This window comes from Diplotaxodon limnothrissa, linkage group LG14 (assembly GCF_057381915.1).
Source record: "Diplotaxodon limnothrissa isolate DT_005_m linkage group LG14, D_limnothrissa_male_GT1.1, whole genome shotgun sequence".
NCBI classification, from domain to species: domain Eukaryota; kingdom Metazoa; phylum Chordata; class Actinopteri; order Cichliformes; family Cichlidae; genus Diplotaxodon; species Diplotaxodon limnothrissa.
This window is the reverse complement of record NC_140609.1, coordinates 19,862,792-19,876,490: the sequence shown is the minus strand read 5'-3', so window position 1 is coordinate 19,876,490 and position 13,699 is coordinate 19,862,792. Positions and strand designations below refer to the sequence as shown.

Sequence of the window (13,699 nt, the reverse complement as noted above, 5' to 3'; positions counted from 1 at the left end):
AATACCATAAGAAGATTTCATGTCTCTGTGCGCATGTGTGCGTGTCCATACACATTGTGTATGACAACAACCGATCTCTATGTATACAGTACTTACAAATTCACTCCCGTGGTGCATATGCCTTTGAAGCTCAGCAGGGTAGTCTAATAGCTTTTAATTTTAATTAAATTTCTCTCCCTATTAATAACCTATATAATTCCCTAAGTGGTTTCAAGTTTTAGAGGTGCTGCATTAGTCATTAGCCAATTGCTCAGTAATGGGTAGGCTTTCTGCTGACTCAGCAGAAACCCGAAGTTGGCAAGTTCATCTTATAAAGTCTAAATAACTCTGATAATTTTTGTGACTATGCACATGAACATGGTGCAAAAGAAATGAAAGCAAACAAGACATGCTAACAGTATTTGTGTGACCAGGGAAAAAGTGATAAAAACAACAGTGATTCGCAATTAGTCAAGTCAGAAACACACTCATATGATATTTTACGGTGGTGGTTAGATCACTGTTAGGGAGTGATTCCAAACAGTTCATTTCCAGATTTATCACATGTGCTGTGTTATCTTAGATGGGTCGCAACACCTCATTTTGAATTACAGAAAATATATGACATTAACATCGCTCAGGCAGAGCAAAGTGATGTTGTCACTGCCAAGTGATGAAACGTTTCTCACACTGAAAAACACAACATAGATGCTCAGGTCCAGCTTTCCTTACCCAGATGATCATGCATGCATTGCACAATGCTGTGACTTACTGTGACTGCTTGGTTAAAACTTGTGTAACAGATCTCATCCCCTGGATTTACTTGTATCTCATATTTCGTCAGCATGATTCAACATTTAAGACCTGAGGAAAGTAAATTTCCCAGTAAGTCCTGGACAAGTTCATGACACGTTTCCTTTCATGTAACTGGTGACACCCCCCATTTCCTCTGGATTTTCTAAAAAAAATAAAAATTAAAGAAAAAATTTGCGTTTGCTCATTTCCTCATTCCATTTTCCAAAGTGTGTTTTAACAATCAGGTACTTAATTACAATAATCAGAAAGCAAAAGATGGATCAATAGAAAGAATAGATACGAAGAAAACTTTACATACATTTTATCGATGTTTCTTTTGAAAGGTTTTCTTTCTTTCTTTTTCTTTTTCTTTTTTTTTTTTTTGAATTATCCTGTATAACTTTACACCCAAGCATCTCACCCGCACACCCACAGCAAGCTGGACGCTCACACACGGTGCGCACGCGCCACTCATTTGGCAAAGTTTGACGCCCCAACTTTAAAAGTGCAGATGCATTAGAAACTGGAAAACTATGCGGGATATTTCTCAGTGGCAGAATAGATTTTTTTTTAGTTGTTCCACAGAGATAAGACGTCCGGCGCCTACAGTCTACAGTCTGACCGTGAGCGTGGCTATATTACCCTCCACCTGCGCTGAGCTATTTCAGAGTTTTGCACTTGGTACGCCTGTGCGCGCATAACTTTTTAAAGAAAGCAAAGACTTCCATATTTTTTGGCACTTTGGAACAAGACGGGGCATAGAGTGCGTCAGACTTCAAGCGTTGGAATCAACAAGTGATTCCAATTTACGGGTAAAGGAGAGAGCTACTCAAAGCTCGCAGTTATTGCAAACGTTAATGGAAAGCTTTAGATAACTTTTGAAGTACATCATTTTTCGCTTAAGCCACTAGAAGACGAAGAGGACATTTACTCATTTTTACCGCTGTCGTTTTTTTAACCTAGCATCATTCTCAGCAACATGAGAGGACCAGTGTTTTTCCACATGTGGACGGTTCTAATTTTGGGAACTTTAACAGGAGTCGTGAGGGCTCAGGTCTCTACGACCAAAGTGATGAGGGGCAACAACAGAAGAGACGGTGAGATCACCTTTTTTAAACTTTCTTTAGCTTTAATATCGATGTAGCTGTAATAACATGTTTTGTGGTGCACAGTGTGTACGTGGATTTGTGTGCAAACGACTGACTTGGTGGTGAAAGTTAAGTGATCTAAAAATGAGCGATGGAGAAACAGGAAGCGCATAAATTCCGTTGAATAACAATTGAAATTTTTGAAAATGAAATAAAGAACGGGCATCACTTTGTCCCACTGGGTGTTAAACACCTTTTGTAGCATAATTATCATGCATCTCTACATAATTTAAGATAAGGTCTTCAGATTCTCAGAGTCTCGTGGCTGTATAAATTTCTGGATGTGTGCCATGCTTACTTTGCGCTCGTGCCTGAGGGCAAAGTCGTGGTGAAGTAGCGCTGAGTACCACGCGCGCACACCCAAACAGCTGCAGCGTTGCTTTTGGCTGGAAAGCATGAAAATACCTCTGTATTAGGTTCTGACCTGGATAGCTGCCCCTGAGGCCTGTTTGACTAAACTCTCTCCTGTGTGAGTGTAGAAAACACAAGGTTGCATGGGGAGCTCAGCCATGAATGAAAGTCTGACACAATAAAACCCTATTAGACACGTCTTAAACTATCTTTAGTTTATTATTATTATTGTTGTTGTTGTTGTTGTTGTTGTTGTTAGCTTTTTTCATCATTTCCAATTTTATGAATCATCTCAACCAAACCTGTCAACAAAACGGTCAGTATTTGAGTTTTATCATTTGAATCCAACAGTGTAACATCCACCCGAAGGACGTTTCATTGTACCCCGTTAGATAAATGCATGTATTTACGGCAAACATCACAATAGCCATAGCCATTGCAGAGCTGTAGCAGCATTATGAGGACAAGCAGACGGAATAGAAAAGTGATGGAAGAAATGGTGCAGATTAAAAGTTGGTGCTTTAAAAAGACAGCAGCTGCATCAGATCTTTTTGGGCGAGGTTCAAAATAGCAGCAGGATGAAAAGTGTTTGTTCCCTCACAGAACAGGAAAAGAAACGGTATTAGCTGCAAAGATCAGAAGAAGGCAGCGTTAACACTGGAGTAAGTTTTCACAATACTGTTAAAATCTGTGTTTTTAATACGTGTTCCAACTTTTGTTTTTCTTTTTACAGCTCTGTAGAAAATCTCCCTTGGTGGTTGCTATTGTTGCTATTGTTTTCAAGTTTTATGTTACTGAAGTCTGTCTCAGACTGCAATTGTAAACACAGTTGTTCTACTCTTTTAGTATTCCAGACACAGTATTTAATAATAGTCTTTGACCTTCATGACCTCTAATAATATATTTACAGTTATTTTCTAACAAGCATTTATAACAGCTGATAAATGAAAATTAAAAAAATAAAGAAACAGGAGGAACACCCTCCAAACGTACTATCAGCGTCAGCATATTTGTTGAAACACCACAAACACAAGAACGAGCTGATATGAGTTAAGTAGAGCCTTGTGGTGACATTAAAACAAGATTATTTTTAAAATGCACTGTCATATTATCTCTGTAAGAACATATGAATAAATTCACATACAAACTGTTACGGAAATCCTTTTCATCTGTTGAAAAGAAAAACAACATCATCCATTACATTGGATTTTTAAGTCACAAACGACTGGTAACAGTATCAGTCTTAAAGTTCCTACATCAGTCGAACTCCAGACATCATTGTACATTATACTGTTATTTATGCTCTTGTCCTTCTTGAAATTTTTTGACAATAACATAGCTAACCATTGAATGGTCTTGGGGAACTTTTCAGCTTTAATCCTTGTCCAGGGAGGTTTGCTGCAATACCTCAAGTTTCAAACACAGAAATTATGATACCAGCATATCATGTTTACAATAAAAGATTTTTCTCACTTATATCTGCTTTAAAATGGGTTAATGAAGCAAATCCAGCGCTGCTTTAGAGGTCCCTATATACTTTTTGCAACAGCTTTGTATTGTTACAACTATTAAATGAACAAAGTCAGGATAAAAAGTTTGAAGCTTAAAAATCAGTCCCACAAGTCAACACATACAACACATGCATGCGAGATTATTCATAAATTGGTAAATTGTTTTTTTCTCCCACAAACTGGTTTTACTCTAACATTTAAAAAATAGCTGTTATACTAGAGTCTCATTGTTTCCCATGTATTGTAATCCAAACTCCTTAGTCACTAAAACAACAGCGTCTTATCAGTCTAACTTTTTTTACACACTCACACTCAATGAGATGAGGTCAGCCATTCGATAAGAGAGCCTCTTGACACAGTTGTCAAACCATCCATATTTTCTAATAATACCAAATCAGACCGATATGATCAAAGTGAAGTCGAGTCACGTGGAACCGAAGCTGCTGTCCAGTCAGCCTGATTGCAAGATGTTTAGATTCAACAGCTCTTTAATCCATTGCAGAGTCTTAAAATAATACACTGCTACAAAGTTATCTTTACTTGTGTGTTTGTGTCTAGTTTTTGCCAAAACAACCAGCTTATGTGGAATATGAGAGCTTAGTTCTGTTATTTGATTGACTGTAGCTGATTAGAGTTGTTTCCAACCTAAAGCTGATAGGGCCTCCACAGCTTTCTTTCATCCATTAACCATTGCGAATGTGCTCATATGTGCGTATTTGTGTGTAAATGTTCTGACAGAATGTCTTAGCTCATTTCAAGGAATTCCCGCCAAGGTTTTGTTTTATTTTCCTCCCGTGTTTGTTCAGCATTTTTCTCATTCTTTTTGCCTGCTATTGAAGTGAGTCTACGTGTGCTTTAAAGGGGTTTGGGTGGTGTGGAGATGGGGGGGGGGTTAGCCAGGGAGACGGCGTATTTTTGTAGAGAAGGAAACACAAAAATACACATGTAAACACATACAACAAAATAAACACTATTTGGCCTTTCTGCTCAGAGGAATTTGTCATCTCCACTGAAAAGACCAGATGTCCCAAATACAATAAAAACTAATACACAAGCACAAACATATACACAGACTCGGCTACTACCATCGAAAACATCATAAAATATCACAGATGTTCAACTATTTCCCATACTGCTTATATTCTGTGAACCGCTCTACTATTGCTCAAGATATTTATTATTATAATAACAATTTACAACAACTTGTTAATATGCAGGACTAATAATACAGCGAAATGTTGAGCAACTGATGGTAAAGGTGACTGCTCTGCTCTGGTTTTTAACAGAGGTATAACTTAACTAGGGGCGATCGTGGCTCAAGAGTTGGCCGTTTGTCTTGTAATCGGAAGGTTGCCAGTTCGAGCCCCGGCTTGGACAGTCTCGGTCGTTGTGTCCTTGGGCAAGACACTTCACCCGTTCCCTACTGGTGGTCAGAGGGCCTGGTGGCGCCAGTCTCTGATGAATACTTCGCCTCTCAGTATTCATCTCAGAGAAATGATATCCTTAGGTATTGAGAATGCAGCAGATGGATGCAAAGCCCATCCGACATCACATAGAATTGCACATGATAGAATGGCATAGATTCAACAATGTATTGGAAGCATCCGTCAGAGATTTTAGTCAATGTTGACGTGACAGCATCACACGATTTGTTGCCTGCAGATCCATGATGATCCCCTCCTGTTCCACCACATGCCAAAGGTGCTCTATTGGATTGAGATCTAGTGACTGTGGAGGTTGTTTGAGTACAGTGAACTTATTGTCACATTCAAGAAACCAATTTGAGATTATTTAGGCTGATTCATATGGTGCGTTAACCTGCAGAATAGATACACTGTGGTCATAAATGGATGGACAGGGTCAGCAGCAGTACCCAGGTACGGTGTTACTCAGCTGGTACTGAGCAAAGTCCCCTAAGCGTGCCAAGAAAATATCCTCCACACCGTTACACCATTGATTGAAGGCAGGATGGATTCATGCTTTCATGTTGTTTATGTCAATTGCTGAACCCGTCGTCTGAATTGAGATTCATAATTTTTTCAATATCTTATTATCCCATTATTTAGTGAGCCCATGCAAATTGGAGCCTCATTTTCCAGTTGTAGCTGACAGGAGTGGCACCCTCTGTGGTCTTAAGTTGCTGTAGTTTATCGGCTGTAGTCCTTATGCTCTTCTGCATATATTGATTCCAATGAGTGGCTATCTAAGTAACTGTTGCCTTCCTATGAGTTCAAAGCAGCCGGGTTTTTCTCCTCAGACATCAACATGGTGTTTACTCCTAGAGAACCGCTGCTCACTGGATATTCTTTCTTTTTCAGATGTTTCTCTGTAAACCTTAGAGATGGTTGATTTTAACTTCAGCAGGTCGTCTAAATCATGTGTACATGGTGTGTGTGTGTGTGTAGATATGTTGTGTATATGTGGAAAAACAGAAAAAATGAGAGGGACATTTGGTGAAATATTAATCTTTTTAATACACCATCAACAATCCTTGTGAGACTCCTCATATCATAGCCTAAAATTTATTTTCCGCGTAAAATAAAACTGCTGACGTCAGCTGTAATGAAAATGTCAAAATGGTAATTTTAAGTTATTTACTCCATATATATTATATTAAGATTTCTCCTTGTAATATTACATTTATTAGTGCAGCTGGGCTAATCTAAATGTACCATGGTGTGTTTAGCTACTTAGCATACTGAAGTCTAAGGCAGACAATATGTGACTTTGAGAGAATGCGGTAAAGTGAAATTCTCTAGCGATATAAGAGCACTGATATCTTCTTTTTAACTGTTTGCTTCAGGATTAAAGTTACACTTTGAAGCTTAATATGATAGCATATTACATATTCAGGGGGCTTGTATTATACTGCATTTGTACACTCTTGTCCCTTTTGCTTGCATGTAATCCTCAAAGGAGACAAAAAGGGCCTGAAAAGCACAGGCAGAGGCTATGATGGACACTTTTCCTTGTTTTTAACAGTCACTTTAGCTCTTTGTATGTTATACATGCAGCCAATTGAAAGACTAACAACAACAGAAGTGTGACTTGCCCACAGATTGGTTGTTTGTAACACTGCCCCCTGGTGACACTAAACAGTTGTAACATGTGGATGATTTGCAAAGTTGTGCGTAGGCTCTGTGTAGGGCCAAAGCACAACTATGTTTGAGCCATTAGCACGAACGCTAACATGCACCACATACAGAGTTATTATACTTGGAGTATGAAAAATAGAGAGTAACCATAATTGCAGTGATAACCAGCTCTCTACTAGCAACAGGTTAGACATACAGGTTTCTCTGTTTTTGTCATAAAACCATCATTTAGTCATGGAGTGCAACGGGTCACTTTGGCGGACAGAGATTAGAAATTACGCATCTTGTATTGAGCACAATATTTTTTTTTTATGAAGAGTCGTGGCATATCCTTCTGAATCCTTCTCTTTCTTCCAATAATTCTTATCTTTGCCGTCCTCTCAGTGCCGTCTTATCAGTCTGCGCCTCGCTACATATCACTTCATCTCTGCAGATCCTCCTCTTTCAATCTCTCTCTTTCTCATGTCTGTCTCTATCTCTCAGCCTTCACCCATCTGTTTCAGCTGTTTTTAATCAAAAGCTATTTCACCCCGTTGGCTCTGTTGGCAAATACAATGTGACAAACAGTGTCACAGACAGGCATACTAAGACAAAACAGAGACACCTGCACAAGGATAACACATTTAGTCAAATGTATTCTATCAGACACTATGGATGCACTTGATAGACCTTTATTTACCTTTGTATACTGAAAAAAGGGCATAGATTATGAGAAAAAAGCAAAAAGCCACAAGCTCCACAGCAATTCATTTAGATATTGGTACAGATAATGTCCTCACCTGTTTGCATTATCAATAACTGTGATGTCCTGCGGGCCCTCAGTGTGTATGAGTGCTCAGTGTGGCCAGGGACACACAGCACAGACACACAGAGGCACAATCACACTCCCATCAAAACAGTCTTGTGGATTGGTGCACCGCTGGACTTGTAATACACTCGTGGAAACCCTGTGAAGAACAGTTCAAAGTAGAGATTCATGTTTGACTAAACAATTTCACCTCTGTATCCGTTGGTAGATGTCTTGGAGCTTTTCCAAATGTTCACATTCTTATGGAACTGTGTATTCCATTTTCCATTTCCTAGACCACTTTCGGCTTCTTTTTACTCGTGTTGGCTTAAAAGTTGAGATGCAAAGTTTGTACATACTTGACCTTCTTAAGCATCACTTGTGAAAATATATCCTCTCTAGTGTTCATTTACTAGCTATTGTGGAACTTTACATTAATATCTTCTCAAATCAAAATCATGTCTAAAAAAGCTATTTGGCAATTAGACTCAGATCAGGAATAGGATAGGAAGTAGGATAGGAGTCTAGATGCTGGTGGTGGTGAAGATGAAGATAGAGATGTGAAAGATTTCCCTTGTTGAATTTAGACATATGCTTCATCAGGATAGTGATGGAACCAAAATTCAGTGATTCTGTTTTGTGTGTTACATCACAATGTCACACCGACTTGTGATATCACACAAGCCTGGCGAAACTGAATAATGACAGGATGTAAATGGGTTCCAAATGTTTTTCTGGGACTATATTAAACACAGGGGTGACAGCAGGGAGGATTATGACTGAGGTTATTTGGAATTCATGAGTCACATTTCGGACACCCAACATGAAGCTACTCCCCACCCGCCCACCCAGGCTGAATCAAACACAATTACAGGATCTCCCTTTCAAGGGAATCCCCCAATAAACACTTTTCATCACGCACATACACACACACGCATGCTTTGCCACACACTTTGCATGAGCCAAAGTTACCCCACCTCTAAATGTTTGGCAGACGGTCTTTTCCTCCCCTGCACAGAAAAGAAAATAGGGCGGTGACCACTTGGACAGTGTAGTGGGAGAGGAGTGTGTGCTGTTTGTGTGGCGAGAGAGAGAGAGTAAGGGAGAGAAAGAGGCAAAGGGTGAAATGATGGCTTGAAAATTGAGTGGGTCTAGGTGTAGAGTCACGTATGATATGGTGCTCATATTTTAGGAGGAGGAAGCAAGGGCAGTGGGAGAGAAGTGGTAGTTTTAAAGGAAGCTTAGAGGGCACAGAGGAGGAGAACGGGGAAAAGGTGTGTAGAGAGAGATATGCCAAGTTAAAAGACCTGTCCTTCTACTTTTCTGCCTCGTCAGCTTCCAAAGATATATAGTGAAACCAATTGCAAGCCAAATGGACAGAGAAGATGAAGGTAAGCAGAACTGATAGAGGAGGGAAAGATAAGCTATTTCTGACGAGGGAGGGGGGTCAAGATCAAGAACAGTGCCAAACACCAGCAGATTACCTGATATCTCAGTATTTGATTAAAACTTGCATGATGCAACAAAAAAAAAGAAATCCTTTCACCCCTTCTCTAAAATACTAATGTCTAAATAAGAACAATGAATTCCCCAATATTATCCAAAGTTTACAGGAGTTTACAGAAAGAAAGAAAAGAAGCAATGACAGGATCTAATACGCTCCATTAACCACAGCAATGTGAGAACCCAAGAACTGTAAATTCATGATTTAAAAAAAAATTAACCGTGACCGCATCGTCTTGCAGAAATGTGATTATACTGTAACAATTTAGAAAAACGCGATGACAAAAAAGTGGTGATGAGGAAAGTTTTGCAGTAAATGTTACAGTTTTAGGAGCATGTTTATAATCTAATTCAGTCGAGTGAAATAGCTTGTTTGTATTTGTACCAATGCCAAGCTTAAACATTTTCATTTTAGCTTTATTTTTCTGATGTGATCATTTATCTTTATCTTTCTTGCACATGAACATATTACAGTGTTTGGGGAATCCCTGTACACAGTTGCAGACATTTTCTCGAAGGTTGCACACAAAAGAAGATCAGTTGTGTTCTTACTACTAAAAAATGCTCTGGATGGTTTAAGTGAGAGTGCTAGATGCATGGGAATTACCAAAATAATGAATATACATAATTTAAATTATTGTCATATGGCAGTGTTGGCTGTAACACATTACAATGCATTACTTTACTAAATCCAGTAATTAAATGACAGTTACAACTATGTTATTACTTGCTTTAAAAGGTGCTTACAAAGGTGTGGGGCGGAAAGAAAAAAAACGAACCACAAAATTATGTGTCAATGCATTTCAAGTCATTTTATGGAGTAATCATAATATAATGTAACGAGTAGTGTAACAAATTAAAAATCCAGAAAATATACCGTATTACTATTACGAAAGTAACGATTAATGTGTAATAGATTGCTATTTTGAGTAACAACACTTCCATTTGAATATTTATATTCTGATGTTTTCCTTATCTTATCCCCCATAAGAGGTGATATATGTATGAAAACAGTTGACATATTTAATGTTCCTCCAGCCAAAGTGAGCTGAAAACATAAACTCTAATGTGCGATCATGCCAAAAGTGGGATAATTCAAAAGTATTGGTAGAATATTTTGTAATACTTTCTAGTCTATACTGTGTATAGACTTTGATTACTTAGGGTTCCCATAACTGGCAACTATGGCACTTGTTAATGCAAGCTTGTTATGAGTTGTGCAGAATCATTTATCTCTGTTGATGTGCATTGTCTTCCTTAGCTGTAATAACTGAATTTACAAGCCAGCAATGCACTTTTGAAAATGAGCTGAGTTGGGGACTCAGTAGAGGAGAATTAGAGGGCGAGGTAGAGAGAAAGGGAGACAGATGTTTAGTCCTTGTAGAGTGTCAGTCTTGGCAGCTGAGCCATCGGACTGCCAAATAGCAGGGTGCAAATAACAGAGGAGGGAAAGAGCAAGGAGGTGGAGGTGCACAGAAACAGAAAGCAGTTGGACTAGTGGGTGAAACAAAAGAACAGATTCAAATAAAAGACAGAGAAGATAATGAAGGTTGAATAAGATAAAGTGAAGGTAGCTAAACAAGGAAGACGGGAAGCTAAACAAGTAGAAATGTATAACTATATAGAAGGTAAGAGGTTGACTGGGGTAAAACAAAGAGGAAAGGCTCAAAAAAGGGTGGCGAGAGATGCTGCATTCTGCCAGTGTGTTACAAAAACAGCTGACAAGCAGACGAAAGAGAGAGCTTGTGAAAGTAAGAGGGATAACTTCAGACAACAGAAACCGAGTGATTGATATGGAGAGAGACTGTAGAGGTGTGAAAAGAGTGATATAGAGTGCATGGCATCAAAAAGGAGAAGTATGAGTGGGAGAGGGTTGTGCTGAATAAGCAGTGAATGTGAGATAAACAAGAGATTGAGGGATAAGAAGAGGATAGGAGGAGACAAAAATTTGGAGAGAGAGGAGGGAGGGAGTCTCTGAACAAAGATTCACAGCACCCCCTCAACCTCAGAGAAACGCAGATGAATAAGAATGAGGAATATTAATAGGGAGAAAACATAGTGTGAAGAAATGGAAGTGTGTACTTTGAAGGTAGTAGATTAGTTGGATGGTGAGCTTCTCTCATGGCATTTAGTCTGCTCCAGTCCTTCACAAACAAAGCTAATGTGAGTCAACAGTTCATGCATGAGAAAACTTCTCATCTGTTTGTATGAGTGTGTTAAAGATACAAGAGAGGAGGACTGCATCTGTGTAGGTATGAGTCCAATAATACCTACTGGGCTCTAAAAGTTTTATTTATTGATCTAGATTTACATCCCTTCATTTTCCCTAAAGCTACTCACCTGTAAAACAGCATTTCAGCTCAAATGTTGTCTATAACATGTGGAAAAGTGAAGTTTACATGTTCAAAGCTTACAGAGTAATTAAGTAACACGTGGAACAAAGTATTAAATGCAGTAAAATGAATAAATAAAAACATAAAATGCCTGCTTAAGGCGCCTGACTTCCACGACCTGTCAGAACAGCTTCTGCTTCCTATTTACACAAACAAATGAACTCTAATTAACAACGCCACTGTAGTTGTACTTGCAGCAGGTGTGTTAATTACATCGATGTCCCTTGGTGCAAGGTGGTACTTTGAAACATGCTCTCTGAGGGGATGGAGGGTGCAATTAAAAGAGTCTGTTGTGCAGCTATTTGGCAGTCATTTGGACTTGAGTTGGAAAGCTGCTGATCTATATCACGCTGCAGATCATAGATGCATAAAACCAAAAGATGACAACATCCTCAGTTTGGCACAACAAGAACTGAAACCGAGTGAAAATGATTTCCTGCTGAGCTGCTTTGAAGCAAAATTTGACCTTGCCATCACAGACCTCTCCCCTTATGGCTCTGTAGGGTTTAATTATTGTATTTTAGGTAATATAAGGTGTACGTTTTTAGCATGAATGCATAAATGGTTAACTTGCGTCTTAAAAACTGCTCACAGTTGGGTCAAATTGCTTATTGCTTAATGAGTCATTTTATACATGGGATTAAGAATTAAAACATAATTGTTTTTGATCTTTCCTGAGTTATTTCCAAATCAAAGACTACAGCTATTGTACTATAACTAAGAAAGTGAAGACAGCCATACAATGGTGAGTTATGTAGAATGGTTTCATGAAGTGCATAAATTGTACTGTATTGCATACTATCCATTAGAGATGTCACAGTAGCAGAAATTTAATAGTCAATACCAATATCAGTAGAATTGCACAACATTCACATGCAATATATTTATTTATTGAAAATAGTTTATAATACTAACATGGTGGTGACAGACTTTAAAAATGTTAACATATTTGACACACACACACACACTGAAATGATAGGATGGTTGTCAAGTAGCTTGCTAACGTTTTGTGGTTTTGAATCAGGAGCTGTTTCTTTCTCTTCATAATACTTTTCTGTTCTCGTAACTTTATCTTGGTTTCATGGAAAGAGTTTGTGACCTTCTTGTTGTTGAGTGTAACCAGTGGTTTGCAATTTGCTGTATTTATATTCAGCTGGGCAGTACACTATTTCTTTTTCTTTTTTTTATCTGATAGGTTTATTTTGTTTTTTAGGACTAATAAAGGACTAATTTTACCACTGGACCTCAAATTTAGAATTTCAGCAGAAAACAAAGCTACCAACTACAAGTTCAACATTTGGAATGAACTCCAGATCTTCTATCTTCTTAGGTTGTGACGAAATAGTGAAAGAGCAGGACTCACTTGGCAGTCCAACTACTTGTCGGTCAGTTGGCCAATTACTTCTCAGAACTGGAAAAGTCTGTGTATATAAATGGCTGCAATTACTAAACAGCTAATGCAATACCTTTTTGATAAACCCAGTAAATTAAAGCTGAAAATCTGCATTTCAGTCACATCTTGGTTGTTTGATATAAAACCCACTGTGGTGGCAACAGTACAAAAATAATGTGTTACTATCCTAAAGCTTTGCAAAGCCTATTTGCTACCATTTATCCACCTATTTCTCTTAAGGGCTGGGTTATCCTTGGGGAAAAATTATTCCCATCACTCCTCAATATCTGCTGTGCTGACCCTGAAGCATCCTTCAGTGGTTTAATGAGCTCAGTGCCTTGAGACCAATAATCAACTCAACATATCCTGTATTCTTAAACCAATCTGTGTCAACTTACCAAGTTATCTTTTTTCAGACTTGTGTTCATACAAATCTTTACAATACAGTTGGCCAAAAAAAACAAAAAAAAACAGTGGGCAGCAAAAAGAATTTACTTCAAGCATCGTGTACAGTGAGAACTCATACAGGGTGCTGTGCAAAAATGATGCAGAATTTAGCATTCCAGTCATTAATCGTGTGTGAAGGGTTGCTTATGGATCACGTTTGAGGGTGAAAGGTAGGTAAATGGTGGTTAGATTATTTTCTCAAACTACACAAAGGTATAAAGTCTTTCAGATGTTTTCAATGCCTGCTGAAACTTGAATGAGGGGGAGAACATGACAAATGTCAGAAGTGACACTGCA

The 13,699-nt window shown here is 38.4% G+C and overlaps 1 protein-coding gene across 1 annotated transcript in view; it reads left to right on the top strand.

Annotated features, from left to right (window-relative positions):
- Positions 1-1,608: 1,608 nt before the first annotated feature.
- pdgfd (platelet derived growth factor d) overlaps positions 1,609-13,699 on the top strand; it is a 53,523-nt gene continuing 41,432 nt past the window's right edge. The window contains exon 1 of the mRNA XM_085370976.1: positions 1,609-1,871. Coding sequence (XP_085227102.1) covers positions 1,754-1,871 — 118 coding nt within the window. The 5' untranslated portion in view covers positions 1,609-1,753. The remainder of the gene's footprint in view (positions 1,872-13,699) is intronic.